The following is a 19754-nucleotide window of genomic DNA, read 5'->3' as shown; positions in this document are numbered from 1 at the left end:
TCTCAGAAGGAGACCCCGTATAATCTCTAAAAGACAAGATATTATGAGTCACACAATGTTAAATACCATTACAGAGCAGGAGTGATCAGGCTGAGTTACACCACGGAGGATGCCGACAAAAATAGGAAGTGGTGGTAAACAGACATGCTTAAATCTCTTTCCCTGTTGACAAGAAGGCATGTTGGCTGCACTTCATCTAAGTAAGATTATTTGTGAAAATATGAACAAAAAAGATGGAAGAAACTGTGAAACTCTAGCAAGCATGACGTATCCATATTTCATCTGAAATTATAATACATATATTTTCCTGAAATAAAATCACTAGATGAGACTGGAATTCATTAGCACAATTCATCTGTGCTAAGACAACTGCGATTCCTTTCCAGAAAAGAAGAGCCTGTTAGTTCCAAGAATTCAGCCATAAATGCAAATTTTGAGAGAATAGATTGTGGAGGAAGTGTCTGTACTCAATGGCCAAACTAGAAAGAGACCTACTATGTGCAAAGCTGGTTTAAGATATATTCCATGGAAAGAGAGTGGAACCACAATCAAAAGAAGTATCTACATCTAAGATAGACACATTAGGCTGGAAAGGAGAAAAGCTTGAAAAGAGATTTAGATTTTGGCTCTCAACTTTACTTGAATCTTCACCTCGTACCATGAAACTAATCCCTGTTATATTAAAGAACCCAACATGGTCTTTCAGGAAAAATGAATAAAATTTTCTAAGGAACACTTTTGAAGAAGTATTAATGGCATGCTTGGCAAGATTATATCAAAGTTAAGAATAGTTGTTTCCATTGAAAATGAGAAATGATAGATTTGAGTGATTCCAAGAGTAAGAAGTGACATAGATTACTTTTTAGGGCATAGTCTAGGGATATTGTAAGTCTTAGAGAAGCCAGTATTCTATTCAGGGATAGGTTACTCTCCAGGAGGCAAATCACTGGTCTCATGGCTCAAGCCTCTTTTATTTTTGCAGTTTTTCCGATAACAGCAAGCACATACAATGTAGTATTTGGCATCTTGACAGGTCGTACACCTGCAGTGTATTCCATACTGGGTCATGAGTACGTCTGGCTAAATAAACTGTTCATGGGATAATGTTTGGAATGCTTGTGGCACAAAGGGGATCTCAAAGTTCCTTAATTCTCAAGAGAGAAGTCCAGAACTACTGGAAGGATTAGCATGAAGAGTCTGTATACCATAGAGATGTATTGACTAAGGTTCATACCAGGGATGATGGAAATAAACAGAAGGGGTTCAAAAGATACATACATAGAGTTAATAAATGCAATCAGCTGCTTTCAGGAAATGTTGGGTAACCAATGACCAGACTGGCTAAGCTATATCAAAGTGGAGGCAGGTGATGAATTTTCCTAAAGAATATGGTAAAATATGATAAGTGCTCTAGGTCAACTGGAGACTAGACAAAAAGTTGAGTTCTGAAATAGGAAATGAAGTCATGACTGCAAATTTGTGTTCAGCATACAGTATTCAATTTGGTTCCAGTGCTAATCATTAAGATTGCATTCAGTTGGTGGGCACCGAAGGATAATGTTATCTTGTCATTTTTTTCTGGCAAATTTTTATGCTATCAATTAAATAATATTTATGTTGTCAATCATGTAATACAATATTTATTTGGAACATGGTATCATTAAAAGACAAAATGATAAGGAATTTTCTGCTTTTCATTTCAGGGATGTTCTCTGTGGAAAATTAGCTTGTGTTTGGCCACATAGGAATACTTATAAAAATGATGTTCAGTCTGCAGTTTATTCATACATTCAAGGGCATGTATGTATATCTATGGCCACTGGGTCATCAGTGAAATCAGATGAAAGAGATTATTCCTATATTGCTGATGGCACTGTTTGTGGGGCACAAATGGTAACAAAATATGTTCATTTCTATTTAGCTGTGCTAAATTACATAATTATCAAATACTATATTCCATGATTACTATCACAGTATATTGAATGGATTTGAACCTGGTGCTGCAACTTACTTCCCATACAATATTGAAAAGATAATTAAACTAGACCTTGGTTATCCAATAACTTTGCTTTTTGGAAGTTACAACTTGTCATTGATCCTTATATGAAAAAATATGTATGTAAGCACAACATTCCACTAAACTGACAGGTGATTTTTTTTACTATATCTCTGAATTCTAGCAACTTTTAGTCATAAAATTCTGAGTTTTCAATGTTTCCTGCTAAGCCATCTTTTTACATGTATGGTCAAAGTATAAATATGAGAAGTTTGAAAGAACCAAATTAAGTCTATACCAGGGAAGCATAGTTATAGTGGTGTACAAGTTTCTGTCCATACGCATATATACATACATATGAGCATTTGTACTCATATAGTCATAAAATAAAGGGAGAACAAAAATGGCTCAGAGGCTATTAGTCAGTTTGGAAATACAAGTGCACACATTCCAGAAAATATAAGGCAACTAAGATTTAAAGCAGCAATTATGCATCAGTGTGCTACATGTAAATAACAAACTTACTTGCTTAATTAAAAATAAAATTAAACCTTGAAAAGGTGAATCAATTAGCCAATTCTTTTTTTTTTATTTTATGCTTTATGTTCATTTATTTTTATTGAGGTATATTTGACATAAATTTTTTTATTAGTTTCAGGTGTACAACATAATAATTAGACATTGTACACATTGTGAAATAATCACCACAATAAGTCTAGTTATCATCTGTCACCTACAGTGTTAATACATTTTTTACTATATATCTCATGCTGTGTATTATATCCCTAAGACTTATTTCATACCTCTATGCTTGTACTTTTTAATCTCCTTCATCTCTTTTGCTCTACTCAATCCCTTCTCCTCTGACAATGACCAATCTGTTCTGTGACTGTCTGAGTTTTATTTTGATTGTTTCGGGTTTTTTGTTTTGTTTTGTTTTGTTTTTAGTTGTTGTTGTTGTTGTTGTTGTTTTTAGATTCCATATACAGATGAAATCATATGGTATTTGTCTTTCTATCTCTGAATTATTTCACTTGCATGATACCCTTAACTTTCATCCATGTTATCACAAATATCAAGATTTCCTTCTTTTTTGTGGTTAACTAGTATTTCATTGTGTATATATATATATATATATATATATATATATATATACCACATCTTCTTTATCCACTCATTTATGGTAGGACATTTTGGTTGCTTCCATATCTTGGGTATTGTTAATAATGCTGCAGTGAACAGAAGGCTGCACATATCTTTTTGAATTAAAGTTTTTTATTTTCTTCAGATAGATATCCAGTAGTGGAATTGATGGATCATATGGTTGTTCTATTTTTTAATATTTTGAGGAAACTCCATACTATTTTTCATAAGGGATACACCAATTTATATTCCCAACAGTGCACAAGATATCCCTTTTCCCCACAGCTTCACCAGCACTCGTTATTTCTTGTCTTTTTTATTCTAGCCATTCTGACAATTGTAAGGTGATGCCTCATTGTAGTCTTGATTTGTATTTCTCTGATGAGTAGTGATGTTGAGCCTCTTTTCATGTCCCCTTTGGCTATCTGTATATCTTTTTTGGAAAAATGTCTTCAATCCTTTGTTCATTCTTTAATTGGATTGTTTTTATGTTATTGAGTTGCATGAATTCTTTATATATTTTGGGTATGAGCCCTTTATTGTATATATGATTTGAAAATATGTTTTTACAATAGGTTGCATTTTTGTTTTCACTGTGCAAAACCTTTTTAGTTTTATGTAGTCCCATGTTCATTTTTACTTTTCTTTCTCTTTCCTTTGATGTCAGATTCCAAATAAAATCTTTAAGACTGTGTCAAGGAGCTTACTACCTATGTTTCCTTCTAGAAATTTTATGGTTTCAAATATTACATTCAAGTCTTTAGTATATTTTGATTTAATCCTTATACATGTTAAGATGGCAGTCCAGTTTTATTCTTTTTCATGTAGCTGTCCAGTTTTCCCAATATCTTCTTGAAGACACTGTACTTTCCTATTTCATATTTTTGTCTCCTTTGTAAATTAATTGACAACATATACCCAGTTGTATTTCTGAGCTCCCTATGCTGTTCCATTGGTTTATATGCCTATTTTGATTCCAGTACCACACTGTTTTAGTTGTGGTAGCTCTTTAGTCTAGTTTGAAAATAGAAAACGTGGTATCTCCAGCCTTGTCCTTCTTTTTTAGAATTGCTTTGTCTGTTCAGTGTCATTTGTGGTTCCATACAAATTTTAGAGTTGTTTTTGTTTCCATTTTGGTGATGAATGCCTTTGGAGTTTTGATAGGGATTGAATTTAATCTACAGATTGCTTTGGGCAGTATTGATATTTTAACAATATTAATTATTCTACTGCATGAGCCCTGAATACCTTTCCATTTATTTGTGTCTTCAATTTCATTTATCAATGAAACTGTAGTTTTTAATGTATATGACTTTCACCTCCTTGGTTAAATTTATCCCTAGGTATTTTATTCTTTCTGATGCAATTGTCAATGGGATTTTTAAATTTCTCTTTCCGATAGTTGCATGTAGAAATGCAACAGGTTTTTTATGTTGTTTTTTTTATCCAGTAACCTTACTGAATTCCTTTATTAGTTCTAACAGTTTTGTAGTGGAGTCTTTAGGATTTTCTATATATAATATCATGTCATCTACAAATAGTTTTACTTCTTCTTTTCCACTTTGAATGTCTTTTGTTTTTTGTTATCTAATTGCCGTGGCTAGGACTTCCAAAACTGTGTTGACTGAAAGTGGGGAGAGTGTGCATTCTTGTCTTGTTCTTGATCTTAGAGGTAAAACTTTCAGCTTTTCATCATTGAGTGTATTAGCTGTAGGTTTGTAATATATGAAATTTATTAAGTTGAAGTATGTACCATCTATAGATACTCTGTTGGGAGTTTTATTTATCATAAATGAATGATGAATTTTATCCAATTCTTTTTCTGCATCTATTAAGATGATTATATTATTTTTCTTTTGTTAATTTGGTATATCATGCTAACTGATTTGCTGATGGTGAACCATCCCTACATCACTGCAATAAATCCCACTTTGATCATGTTATATAATCCTTTTAATGTTTTGTTGAATTCAGTTTGCCAACATTTTATTGAGGATTTTTGCATCTATGTTCATCAGGGCTATTGACCCACAAATTTCTTTTCTTGTGTTTGTCGGGTTTTAGGATCAGGATAATTTTGGCCTTATCAACTGAATTTGGAAGTGTTTCCTATACAATTTTGGAAGAGTTTGAAAAGGATAGGTATTAAATCTTCTTTGAATGTTTGATAGAATTTACCAGTGAAGATGTTTGGTCCTGAACTTCTGTTTGCTGATGGTATTTTTTTTTTAACTGAACAAATTTCTTACTTGTAATTGATACTCAGATTTTCTATTTATTTATGATTCACTGTTGACAGATTATAAGTGTCTAAGAATTTATACATTTTCTCTAGGCTGTCCAATATATTGGTGTAAAATTGGTCCTAGTAGTCTTTTATGATACTTTGTATTTCTGTGATAGGAGTTGTAACTTCTCTTTCATATCTGATTTCATCTACACAAGAACGCTCTTTTTTTCTTGGTGAGTCTAACTAAATATTAGCCAATTTTGTTTATCTTTCCAAAGAACTAGCTCTTAGTTTGATTAATATTTTCTATTGCCATTTTAGTCTCTAGCTCATTTATTTCAGCTCTGATCTCTATTATTTCCTTCCTTCTACTAACTTCAGCCTTCATTTGTTCTTCTTTTTCTAGTTCCTTTATGTGTAAAGCTAAATTGTTTGAGATTTCTCTTGTTTCTTATGGTAGCCTGTATTGCTATAAACTTCCCTCTTATAACTGTTTTTGCACCATCCCATACATTTTGGTAAGCAGTATTTCTGTAATTATTTGTTTATTGGGATTTTTAAAATTTTAAAGTATCATGTTGTTTAATCTCCATGTATTTGTGTTTTTTTTCCAGTTTTCTTCTTGTGACTGATTTCTGGTTTCATACCATTATGGTCAGAACAGATGCTTAATATGATTTCAATCTTCTTGACTTTATTGAGTCTTATTTCATGGCATAACATGTGATCTATCCTAAAGAATATTGCATATGCACTTGAGAAAAATGTTTATTCTCCTTTTGGATGGAATATTCTCTATGTATCTATTAAGTCCATCTGGTCTATATAATGTTTAATGCTAAAGTTTCCTTTTTTATTCTTTGTCTTGATGATCTATTCATTGATTTTAGTGGGATGTTAAAATGTCATACTCTTATTGTGTTTCTGTCAATTTCTCCTTTTAGTTCTATTAACACTTGCTTCATGTTTTTTTTGGTGCATATTGGGTGCATATATGTTTATATGTCTTCTTGCTTGATTGACACTTTTATCATTATATAGTGTCTCTTTTTGTCTTTTAGTAGCCTTTGTTTAAAAGTCTATTTGTCTGTTAAGACTATACTTACATTGATGAGCACTGAGTAATATATGGTACTGTTGAATCACTATGTTGTACAAATGAAACTAATATAACACTGTATGTTAACAACACTGGAATTAAAATTAAAAAATAACAAAAGTCTATTTGTCTGATATGAATGTAGCTATACCAACTTTCTTCTTGTTTCCATTTGCATGAGCTGTCTTTTTCTATTCCTTCATTTCAGTATGCACGTGTCCTTGCTTCTAAAGTTAGTGCCACATAGACAATATATAGATGTGTTTTTTTATTTTATCCATTCAGCCACTCTCTGTTTTGATTAAATATTTAGTCCATTTACAAATAAAGTAAATATTGATACATATGTGCTTATTTCCATTTTGTTCATTGTTTTCTGGCTGTTATTGTAGCTTGTGTCTTTTCTTCCTCTTTTCTTGCCTCTGTGTTTTGATGAATTTCTTAAGTGTTATGTTTACATTTCTTTCTCATTTTCTTTGTGTATTTACTATAAATTTTTGTCTTGTGGTAACCATGAGTTTTACATCTATCTTCCTATGTATAGCAGCTTAAATCTGAATACATTCCAAAACTCTAAATTTTGCTCCCCATATTTTATGTTTTTCTCTTTCAAATTTTTAATTAAATTCTAGTGAGTTGACATACAGTGAGTGCAATAATGGTTTCGGGAGTAGAATTCAGTGATTTATCAATTACATACAACACTCAGTGTTCATCATAACAAGTGCCCTCCTTAATACCCATTACCCATCCAGCCCATCCCCAACCCACCTCCCTCCATCAACCCTCAGTTTATTCTATAACTTTAAGAGTCTCTCATAGTTTGTTTCCCTCTTTCTACCCCCCCCCATATGTTCATATGTTTTGTTACTTTATTTCCACATATGAGTGAAATTATTGGTATTTGTCTTTCTCTGACTTATTTCATTTAGCATAATATACTCTAGCTCCATCCATGTCATTACAAATGGCAAGATTTCATTCTTTTTGATGGCTGGGTAATATTCCATTATATATATACCACTTTGTTATCCATTCATCAGTTGATGGACATTTGGGATCTCTCCATAGCTTGGCTATTTTTGATAATGGTGCTATATGCGTTGAGGTGAATGTACCCTTTTCAATCTGTAATTTTTACCTTTTGGGCAAATACCTACAGTGCAATTGCTGGATGGTAGGATAGTTCTATTTTTAACTTTTTGAGGAATCCCCATGCTGTTCTTCAGGATGACTACACCAGGTTGCATTCCCAAGAGTGCAAGAGGGTTCCCCTTTTTCTGTATCCTCACCAACACCTGTGGTTTCTTGTGTTGCCAATTTTAGCCATTCTGACAGGTGTGAGGTGATATCTCGTTGTGGCTTTCATTACTATTTCCCTAATGATGTGTGATGTTGAGCATCTTTTCTTGTGTCTGTTAGCCATTCGGATATCTTCTTTGGAGAAGTGTCTATTCATATCTTCATTTCTTAACTGGGGTATTTGTTTTTTGGGTGTTGAATTTGATAAGTTCTTTATAGGTTTTGGATACTAACCTTTGATCAGACATGTTCTTTGAAAATATCTTCTCCCTTCTGTAAGCTGCATTTTAGCTTCGTTGATTGTTTCCTTTGCTATGGAGAAGCTTTTTATCTTGATGAAGTCAGTAGTTCACTTTCACTTTCATTTCCCTTGCCTCCTATGGTGTATCTAGTAAGAAATTGCTCTGGCTGAGGTCAAGGAGGTTGCTACCTGTGTTCTCTAAGGTTTTGATGGTTTCTTGTCTCACATTTAGGTCTTTTATCCCTTTTGAATTTATTTTTGTGTATGTTGTAAGAAAATGGTCCAGTTTCATTCTTCTGCATGTTACCATCCAGTTTTCCTAACACCATTTGTTGAAGAGACTTTTTTTTTTCCATTGGATATTATTTCCTGCTTTGTCAAAGACCAGTTGACTGTATAGCTGTGGGTCGATTTATGAGTTTTCTATGCCATTACATTGATCTATATGTCTGCTTTTGTGCCAGTATAATACTGTCTTGATGACTACAGCTTTGTAATATAGGTTGAAATCTGGAATTGTGATGCCTTCAGTTTTGTTTTTCTTTGGCTACTCAGAGTCTTTTGTGGTTCCATACAAATTTTAGAATTGTTTCTTCTAGTTATGCAAAAATGCTGGTGATATTTTGATAGGGATTGCATTAAATGTGTAGATTGCTTTGAGTAGAAGAAACGTTTAACAATGTTTGTTCTTCCAATCCACGGGCATGGAATGCTTTTCTATTTCTTTGTATTCTCCTCAATTTATTTTATAACTGTTCTATAGTTTTTAGAGTACAAACCTTTCACCTCTTTGGTTACATTTTTTTCCCTAGGTATCTAATTGTTTTGGTGTAATTGTAAGTGTGATCAATTCCTTGATTTCTTTTTCTGCTGCTTCATTATTGGTGTATAGAAATGCAATCAAATTCTGTACATTCATTTTATATCCTGGAATTCATATATTAGTTTAAGCAATTTTTTTGGGAAGAGTTTCTACATAGGGTGTTATATCATCTGTGAATACTGAAATTTTGACTTCTTCCTTGATAATTTGGATGCCTTTTATTTCTTTATTTCTTCTTGTTGTCTGATTGCTGAGGCTAAGACTTCCAGTACTATTTTAAATAGCAATGATGAAACTGGGCATCCTTGTCTGTGACTGACCTTAAGGCAAAGGCTCTAAGTTTTTCTCCACTGAGAATGATATTAGCTGCGGGTCTTTTATATTTGGCCTTTTTGATGTTGAGGTATGTTCCATCTATTCCTACTTGTTGAGCATTTTTGTCAAGCACAAATGCTGTATTTTGTATATATTTTATGTTTTTGATGTCACATTTTACGTCTTCTTATTATATGTATCCCTTAACTAAGTATTGCAGCTTTAGTTAATTTTACTACTTTTATCTATTCAAATTCATAGTAGCTTTATTGACTACCCTTATTATATTTTTTTTTTTGCAGTGAGCTTTTTACTTCTGTATGTTTTCCTATTTCAGTTTAAATAATTCTCCTTAGCATTTCCTGCAAGGATGGTTTAGTAATGACAAACTCCTTTAGCTTTTGCTTGTCTTTAAAACTCTTTATCATTTCTTCAATTCTGAATGATAATCTTGATGGTTACAATACTTTTGGATGGAAGTTTTTTCCTTTCAGCACTTTGAATGTCATGCCACTTCCTTATGGCCTGAAAAATACATCTGCTGAGAAATCTGCTGACAGCTAATGAATGATGTTTTCTATGTACATAACAATTTGTTTTTCTCTTGCTGCTTTTAAGATTCTCCTCTTTACCGGGGCGCCTGGGTGACTCAGTCAGTTGAGTGTCCGACTTTGGTTCAGGTCATGATCTTGCAGTCAATGAGTTTGAGCCCCGTGTCAGGCTCTGTGCCACACGGGCTCAGCCTTCTTTGGATTCTGTGACACCCCCTCTCTCTGTCCCTCCCCCGCTCATACTCCGTTCTCTCTGTCTCTCAAAAATGAATAAAACTTTTAAAAATTTTTTTAAAAAGATTCTCCTCTTTACCTTTTGGCATTTTATTTTAGTTTTGTTGTTTGGTTTTTTTTTTTTTTTTTAAGTTTTTATTTAAATTCCGGTTAACATACAGTGTAATATTAGTTTCAGGTGTTTGGTTTAGTGATTCAACACTTAGGTACAACACCCAGCGCTCATCACAAGTGCCCTCCTTAATCCTCATCACCTAACCCATCTTCCCACCTACCTCTCCAGTCTGTTCTCTGTAGTTAAACGTCTTTTTCTTGTTTTGCCTCTCTCTCTCTTTTTCCCCCTATGATCATCTGTTTTGTTTCTTAAAATTCCACATATGAATGAAATCGTATAGTATTTATCTTTCTCTGACTTATTTTAGCATAATACTCTCTAGCTATATCCACATTGTAGCAAATGACAAAATTTTATTCTTCTTGATGTCTGCATAATATTCAGTTGTATATACTTACCACATCTTTATTCATCTGTTGATGGACACATGGTCTGTTTCCATAGTTTGGCTATTGTAAATAATGCTACTATAAACACTGGGGTGCATGTATCCCTTTGAATTAGTATTTTTATATTCTTTGGGTAAATACCTGGTAGTGCAATTGCTGTGTCATTTTAATTATGTGCCTTGGTGTGGAGTGCTTTGGGTTCATCTTATTTGGAACTCTATGAGCTTTCTACACCTAGATTTCTGCTTCCTTCCCTGGTTAGGAAAAATTTCCATTGTTTCTGTCTCTTTGTCTCTCTGTTCTCTTTCTGGCCACCAATAATGCTACTGTTATTCTGTTTTATGTTGTTCCAAAGGTCTCTTTAGTTTGTTTGTTTGTTTTTTTCATTTTTTAAAGTTCTTTTTTTTTTCTTTTTGCTGTTCTGTCTGGATGAGTTCCATTGCTTTGTCTCCCAGGTTGCTAATCCATTCTTCTGCTTCACCAAGTCTGCTATTAAAATCTCTTGTGAAATTTTTAGTTATTGTATGCGTCACTTTATGATTTTTTGTTGTTGGTGGTGTACTTCTTATATTTTCTTTTTATTGACATTCTCACTATGCTCATCCATTCTTCTCCCAAGTTTAGTGAGCATTTGATGACCATTAATTTGAATCCCTTATCTGGTAGGTTACTTATCTTTATATCATTAAGGAGTCTTTTATTTTTTTCCTGTTCTTTCTTTTAGGTCATAATTCTATATTTACTAATTTTGCTTAACTCTCTGTATTTGTTTCTGTGTGTTAAATATAAAATAGTTACTTCTATCAGTCTTTAAGGAGTGGCTTTGTGTAGGTGATAAACTTTCTTGTTCAACCTTACCCTAGCTCTTGATTATCTTTCAAACCTTTGTGATTATCTAACCACCTGATTTATTCTTGATTTGTTCTTATTTTTGAGGGTGTGCCAAGACCTCCCAGTATTCAGTGAGAGGAATCTCATTGAGTACGTAGTTTCAGGCTGATTGGAAACCAGACCCCTAGGTAAATGTGTAAAATATGAACATATATTCCGTCCTCTGGGATTGCAATTATAACCCCTGCTGGTGTCCAGTCCAGGAGATCTGGAAGTGTCCTTTGGGGGACATCTGCAAAAGTTGAGGTTGCAGATAAGTGCATATACTCTTTTCTGGGAGGTATCTTTGACCTATAGTGAGGTCCAGGGTGTGCACAAGGACGGTGTATCCTGCTTACATTTCCTGTGAGTGGTTCAGCCCTCTACATGTGGAGGAAATTTGAAGACTGTCCCTCAGCTTGAAGCTCCATACTTGTAAATAAGTCATTTCCACAGGAAGACTGGTATTGCATTTCAGTCTGTTTGTGTAGTAACCTGGGTGCAGTGACCAGACAAGAACTGTATTTCCAATTGTCACATTCCCATGGAACTTAGGAATGACAGCCTCCTTGGCCACCAGAGCCAGGTGGATCACAGGGGATTCCCTGTGTGGATTATCCATGCTTATTGGATTTATATATACAACTGGAGAGTATAGGAATTGGAGCATGTTTGCTGGCTTAAGAAATGTACTGAGAATGTGTCTTAACTGCACATTTCTATGGGTCAGAATGCAGCCGAGGGTCCTTCTCTGTGTGTGTATGATGGCTTTAGTCTGGGAGTGGGAGAATTCCATAGCTCCTTGCTATCACCAGCCCCAGCCATAAAGCAGAGGAGTGTCACATTTGTCCATGCTCGCTGGCTTTATCTAGTGAACATGAGAAGGCCACAACTGTTCCTGTTCACCTGCCCCAGCCAACTAGAGGGGAATTACTGCAACTACACAACCAGACTTCAGTAAGCAGTAGGATAGAACTTGAATGCTGCCTTTTCTGTCTTAGTAAGTTGGAGGGAAGGGGTGTATCTGAATTTCCCCCCTGGGCTAACAGGGTAGGTGCAGAGTACAAAAATGGTACCTACCAGTGCCTCTGACTCAGGGAAAGTTTCAGTTGTCCCTTGCTCCTTCACCAGAGACTTTTAAATTAACATATGAATCTCTTTCGAATATACTCACAATGCTTTTCAAACTACTAGGAGGTTGCTTGTTTGTTTGCTTGCTTGTTTTTGTTGGATTTTGGTTGAGTGAGACCATATGTAAATTCTTTAAAAAGTAAATCTTGGGTTTGTATAGAACTTTGTGTCCCTTGGACATCAGCCCCTTTGGTTTTCTAAGCCATACATTTTGGGGGCTCATGTTGCCAGTGCAGATCCCAAAGGTTGGGATGATTAATGTAGAGGCACCAACTCCTTGCTCCTCCAGGAGAAACACCAGACTGATGAAATCCTATTATGTGATGCCATGACAGGGCAGTTTTTGGTGAGATCACATCTCTGCCTTCCTACCCATTTTGATATGGTCTTTGTATCATTTGTTATGGAGAAGCAGTTCATCTAGTTTTCAAATCTTTTTCAGAGGTATGATCCATATGTCACTGTAGAGTTGGTGTGTCCATGAAAGGATGTGGTTTCAGGATATTCATATGCCACCATCTTACAGAAGTCCTAGCCAATTCTTATTCCCTTGGGGAAAGTGCTTATTGTGATAGACAGCTTCCAAAATGTTTCCAATGATCCCACTTTCTGGTATTCATTCCTTTTTGTAATCTTCCTTTGTATTTGGGCTGGATATAGTGGCTTGCTTCTATGGCAAAAGTTATAGGATGTCACTCAGAAGATTAGGTTAAAAAAGAATGACTTCTGTTTTGCATGCACTCTCTCTCTCTCGCCTTCTCAGATTGCTTGCTTTGCTAAAACAAGCTACTATGATGAAGAAGCACACATGGAAAAGCAATCATGAGCCAGTGAAGCAGTAAGACCCTCAATTTAACAGCTCTCAGGAAATTGAATTCTTCCAAAAACCATATGAGCAAGCTATGAAGAGAATCCTTCCAAGTCAGACTTTCAGATGAGACAACAGCCCCAGATAATACCTTGATTATGGCTTTGTAAGAGACTGAAGAGGGAACCTAGCTAAGATATACCCGGATTCCTGAACTACAGAAACTCTGATATGATATATGTGTGTTGTTTAATGCTATTAATTCTGTGGATAATATGTTATACAGCAATATATAAATAATAGAGACTTTGGCACCTAGAAATATGGTGCAGTTGTCTCAAATAACTAAGAATGTAGTTGTGGCTGTATAAACAGGTAGTATGTGGGGGCCAGAAGAATTTTGAAAGCCATGATAGATGAAGCTCAAATTGCCTGAAATAGACATCTAGAAACTCTCAACTTTGAGAAAATTAATGTTGAGGGCTCAAGAGGTAATGGGAATACATTATTCAAAACTGGAAAAGGAAGGACCCATTTTGTTAGGGGCAGAAAACCTAGCACATTTTCTTTTACAGTATGTGAAAAGCAGAACATGTACCTAATGAACTTGGTGATCTAGACTGGCTTCTTCTTGATGCTTGTAATAAAATACGAGAAGAAAGTAGTAAATTGAGATAATTGTTAAACAAAGTGCAGCCATGACTCAATTATTCTGAAAGTTCCCAACCTCTTCACACAGTAAAAAAAATGCAAAATTAAATGATTTCCAAGAAAATGGAGCCAAAACTGAGACTATACAAACATAAGAGTTCAAAAACATCAAAGGATGTTTAGAAATTAAAGGTGTTCCCCTCAGATTCTGTAAAAAAAAATTGGCCTCCAAAAGCTTTAGAGTTTTGTCTTTCAGCCATATCAACAGAAGCCCAAGGTAAAGAAAAGCTTATTTTGAAGAGAGTTGTGAGTGTGGCTTTTGTGTAATGGAATGAACTCCAATGAGATTCACAAGTGGTCTGCACAGTTTTTGTGAAATATCAGCAGACACACTGCCAGCAAGAATGATAGGGACAAAGAATAGTAAATAGTAAAGAGGATGTTGGACTTCTCAAATTCTACTGGTTGGAAACAGGTTGAGACAGTTGCTCAGCTGTAAACACGTGCTACTTTTTATGAAAAAGAAAGGAATACTAAGACAACAAAACAAGATCTCAGAGGGCAGAATCAAGAGCCAAATATGATGATGCACACACCTTGAAACCTATTCAAGAAACTGCTATGGACTAGTGATTCCTTTTTATGTGCCATCTCCTTGCCCTTTTTGAGTAGAAATATCTATACAAATTATCCTATGCCTGCCATACTCTTGTATATTGGTGGTGTTGGGGACAGATAGTTCTAGTTTCACAGACTACAGATGGAAGAGCTGTACTCAGTGAAATATAGGCAGGAATCTAATCCACAGCTGGAGCTAATTCAGGTGAAGAAATAAGCTTTGATAGTGTTATAATGGATGAGAATTTGGAAACTTTGGGGATAAATGTAGTTTGCATGTGTAAAGTATATGTAACATTAGAACACAAAGGGTGGATGGTGTAATCTGCTTTTAAATTGTATCACAATGAACTCACTTTCTCTTACTCGTGATGAATGATTTTTTTAAATTAATTGTTTAATTTGATTCGCAGGTATTTTGTTGAGAATTTTTGGATCTGTTTTCATCAAGGATATTATCCTGTAGTTCTCATTTTTAGTAATGCCTTTATCTGGTTTTGATGTAAGGGTCATGTTGGCCTGTAAAGCCATCTGATCTGGACTTTTGTTTGTTGGGATTTTTCTTATGACTGACTTAATTTCTTTGCTGGTTATTGATCCATTCAAATGTTCTTTTTCTTCTGCTTCACTTTTCACAGTGGATTTATATCTAGGAACATATCCATTTCTTCTAGGTTGACCACTTTGTTGGTAGTGCTAGTAGTTGCAAGTAGTGCCTTGCAATTGTATTTCTTTGGTGCTGGTTGTTATTTGTCCTCTCTCATTTGTGATTTTATTTACTTGAGTTCTTTCTCTTTTTTTCTTGATAATTCTGGCTAGATGCTCATCAATTTTATTGATTTTTTCAAAGAACTAGTTCCTGGTTTTATTTTTTTGTTGTTGCTGTTGTTGTTGTTGTTGTTGTTTGTCTGCTTGTTTCTGTATCATTCATTTCTGCTCTAATCTTTGTTATTTCCTTCCTTCTGCTGGTTTGAGGCCTCTTTTGTTGTTCTTTATCTAGCTCCTTCAGGTATAAGCTTAGGTTGTTTGAGATATTTCTTGCTTCTTGTGGTAGGCCTGTCTTGCTATAAACTTCACTCTTAGAAATGCTTTTTCTGGGGGCACCTGGGTAGCTCAGTTGGTTAAGCATCTGACTTCGGCTCAGGTCATGATCTCACGGTTCATGAGTTTGAGCCCTGTGTCAGGCTGTGTGCTGACGGCTCAGAGCCTGGAACCTGCTTCAGATTCTGTGTCTCCCTCTCTCTCTCTCTGACCCTTCCCCACTCATGCTGTATCCATCTCTCTCTCTCAAGAATAAAAACTAAAAAATTTAAAAAAAAAGAAATGCTTTTTCTACATCCTAGGTTTTGGGATGTGGTGTTTTCATTCTCATTTGCTTCCATGTACATTTTTATTTCTTCTTTGATTTCCTGGTTGATTAATTCATTGTTTAGTAGCATGTGATTTCACTTCCATATATTTGTATTCTTTCCAAATTTTTTCTTGTGATTGACTTCTACTTTCATAGCTTTGTGGTCAGAGAAGATGCAGGGTATGACTTTGACCTTCTTGAATTTGTTGAAGTTTGTTTTGTGGGCTAATACAAACTTCTATTTGTATGTGATCTATTCTGGAGAATGTTCCATTTGTGCTTGAAAAGAATGTGTATTCTGCTGTTTCAAGATAGAATGTTCTGAATATATATGTTGAATTGATGTAATCCAGTGCATCATTCAAAGCCATTGTTTCCTTGTTTTTCTATTTGCATGCTATGTCCATCAGCGTAAGTGGGGTGCAAAAGTCCCCTACTATTGTTGTATTATTATAGATTAGTTCCCTTATGTTTGTTATTAAGTTTTATGTATTTGGGTGCTTTTATGTTGGGTGCATATTTTCCATTGTTATATCTTCTTGTTGGATTGTATGCTTTATTATTATATAGTGTCCTTCCTTGTCTCTTGTTACAGTCTTTGATTTAATGTCTATGTTTTCCAATATAAATATTGCTACTTTGGCTTTTTTTTTCTGACATTTGTTTGCATGATAGATGTTTTTTCATCTTCTCACTTTCTATCTGTAGATGTCTTTAGATCTCAAATATATCTCTTGGGGTGCCTGGGAGGCTCAGTCAGGTAAGCATCTAACTTCTGCTTAGGTCATGATCTCGTGATTCACGAGTTAGAGCCCGGTGTTGGGCTCTGTGTGGACAGCTCCAAGCCTGGAGCCTGTTTTGGATTCTGTGTCTCCCTCTCTCTCTGCCCCTCCCGTACTCATTCTCCCTCTCTCCCTCTCTCTCTCTCTCTCTCTCAAAAATAAATAAAAACATTTTAAAAATAAAACAAAATATATGTCTTGTAAGAAGCATATAGATGTGTGTTCTTTTTTTAATCCATTCTGTCACTGTATGTCTTTTGATTAGAGGGTTTAGTCCATTAACATTCATATTAATTATTGGTAAATATGTTTATTGCTATTTTATTACTTGTTTTGTGGTTGTTTCTGAAGATTTTCTCTGATGTTTTTTGTCTTTCATGTTTTGCTGACTTTCTTTAGTGATATATTTGGATTTATTTCTCTTTATTCTTTATTTGTTAGTGGCTTTTGATATATGGTTGCCATTAGGTTTGTATATAACTTCTTCTGCACATAGCAGTCTATATTAAGTTGATTGTTAAGTTTGAACCCATTCTTTTCTCCTGACTCCTTCTTGTTTTAGGTATATGTTATTATATTTTATATTCTTTTTTTATGCATAAGTTCCTTCACTTATTTTTTATAAAAATTTCATTTTTACTGATTTTGTGTTTCCTACCTCTATACTGTCACTTTTGGTCTCTCCTTTCCATTTAAAGAATCCCCTTTTCTTGCAGAGCTGGTTTTGTGGTCATGAACTACTTTAGTTTCTGTTTGTCTGGGAAACTCTTTACCTCTCCTTCTATTCTGAATGACAGCCTTGTTGTATAAAGTGTTCTTGGCTGCAGATTTTTCCCATTCAGCACTTTGAATATAAAATGCCACAACCTTCCGACTTGCAAAATTTCTGTTGAAAACTCTGCTAGTTTTATGGGTTTTCCCTTATAATTTACTAATTTCTTTAGCCTTGTTGCTTTTAAATTTTTTTCTTTGTCATCATATTTTGCAAATTTAGTTACAATATGTCTTCGTGTGGGTCTGCTTTTGTTAATTCTGATGGGTGTTCTCTGTGCTTCCTGGATCTGGATATCTGTTTCCTTCCTCAGATTAGGGGAAGTTTTCAGCTATTATTTCTTCAAATAAATTTCTTCAAATAAATGTTTATTTGTGTCTTTTGCCCATTTTTAATTTGGTGTTGGTTTTCGTTGTTGTTCTTGAGTTTAAGGAATCCTTAATATATACTTGTATACCAATCCTTAATATAAACTCTGGATATTAATCTCTTACCAGATAATGATTTTTTAATATTTCCTTCCATTCCGTGGGTGCCTTTTCAGTCTCTTGATAATGTCGTTTGCAGACAAAAGTCCTTTTAATTTTGATTAAGCCCAGTATATCTGTTTTCTTGTTTGTTCCCTGTTGTTTGGGTATCACATCCAAAATCATGTTTCCAAATTAATGTTATGAAGATTTTCCATGTGTCTCCTCAGAGTATTATCATTTAGTTCTTTAGGTCTTCAATACATCTTGAATTAGTTGTTGCAGATGGTATAAGGGTCTAATTTCATTCTTTTGCATGTGGATATCCAATATCCCAGAGTCATTTGTTGAAAACATTGTCCTTTGTCATTGAAAGGACTTGGCAGACTTCTTGAAAATTATTTGACCATATATGAGAGGATTTATTTCTTAACTGTCTAATATATTCCATTCATCAGTAATGCCTGAATTTACTCCATGACCACATTGTTTTAGTTGCTGTAGCTTTGTAGAAAGTTTTGATCTCAAGAAGCATGAGTTATCCCACTTTGTCTTTCTGTAAGTCTCTTTTGGCAATTTGAAGTCCCTTGAAATTGTTTTAGGATGGATTATTTATTTCTGAAAAAGTGTCATTAGAATTTTAACAGAGACTACATTGAATTTGTAAATTGTTTTGGATAGCATTAACATCTTAACAGTATTATATATTTCAGTCCATGAACGGGTATGAATGGGTATCTTTCCATTTCTTTAGGCCTTCTTTAATTTTTTTCAGCCTTTCTTGGTAGTTTTCAGCATACAAATCATTTATCATCTTGTTTAGTTTAGTTGGTTAATAATAGTTTATACTGTTATAATTGGAATTGTTTTCTTAATTTTAAAAAAATGTTCATTGTTACTGTACAGAAATACATTTGATTTTTGTATGTTAATATTTTATTCCATAAATTTACTTTTTTTGATTAGTCCTGACAAGCTTTTTACATGTGGAGTCTTTAGAGTTTTCTATATGTACAATTATGTCATCTGCAAACAGATTATTTTACTTCTTTCTCAGCAATTTGTATGCCTTTTATTTATTTTTATCACCTAATTGCACTGGCTAGAATTTCAAATATATTGAAAAGAGGAGGCAAATGTAGGCTTGCATATGCAACTTTATGTATTGGGTATATGTTAATTTTCAGGAAATAATTGCAAAAACAAATTTTTATTCTTACTTGATATATTCATATTTTTGATGTATTACTTATAATTTATAGTGCTTTTTAAAATAAAATAAAAGAACATAAGCCAGGAGGCCAGTTAACAAAATATAAAATGGTAAAGGAAGCAAAAGTTACATATACTGGTGACTAATTACCACTGGATTACCCATTTTTATGGAACAATGTTTTATTAAAACAAGGGTTTTACAATGGTTACAAATGAAGTTAAAATATTTCTCTTGACAAACTATTCTTATCAATATTATAACAAAGATTCATGATAATTTATAATCCAAAATATTCACTTACATTTGAAACCAAAACACAATTAATGAATTATGTTCCAAGTTTTGAGGGCACAAATCATTAACACTAACCAATTATTTATAACAGAATATTAACATAATATAGAAAATCTCCCTTATGGAGATTCTCAATTTAATTCCTAAAGGCCAAATTATATTACATTATTACAAAAAAACTATGTCAAGGCAAACACCCAAGTTATTCTTCTTTAATTGATTATTGTTTAGATTTTGTATTGGAATGCTAGACTTTTTGTACCCAAATGAGAGTAATATGGAATAAAAAGTCTCAAATTGGGCATATAAGAAATAATTCTTTTCTCATGTTATATCAAATGTATGAATGATTATGA

At 34.0% G+C, this 19754-nt stretch overlaps 1 protein-coding gene across 5 annotated transcripts in view; it reads left to right on the top strand.

Moving 5' to 3' along the window:
* Positions 1–19754, top strand: part of LOC132691794 (disintegrin and metalloproteinase domain-containing protein 18) — a 143677-nt gene that overhangs the window by 81855 nt on the left and 42068 nt on the right. For 4 of the 5 annotated variants that reach the window (XM_060653498.3, XM_060653500.3, XM_060653497.3 and 1 more), the window contains one exon: positions 1704–1893. The exons of the other annotated variant lie outside the window; for it this stretch is intronic. In XM_060653498.3, coding sequence (XP_060509481.2) covers positions 1704–1893 — 190 coding nt within the window. The remainder of the gene's footprint in view (positions 1–1703; positions 1894–19754) is intronic. 5 annotated transcript variants of the gene reach the window in all.

The sequence above is a fragment of the Panthera onca genome, chromosome B1, assembly GCF_046562875.1.
Source record: "Panthera onca isolate mPanOnc1 chromosome B1, mPanOnc1 haplotype 2, whole genome shotgun sequence".
Taxonomy (NCBI): domain Eukaryota; kingdom Metazoa; phylum Chordata; class Mammalia; order Carnivora; family Felidae; genus Panthera; species Panthera onca.
Note: the sequence above shows the minus strand (reverse complement) of the source record. Positions and strands in the feature narration are given on the sequence as shown.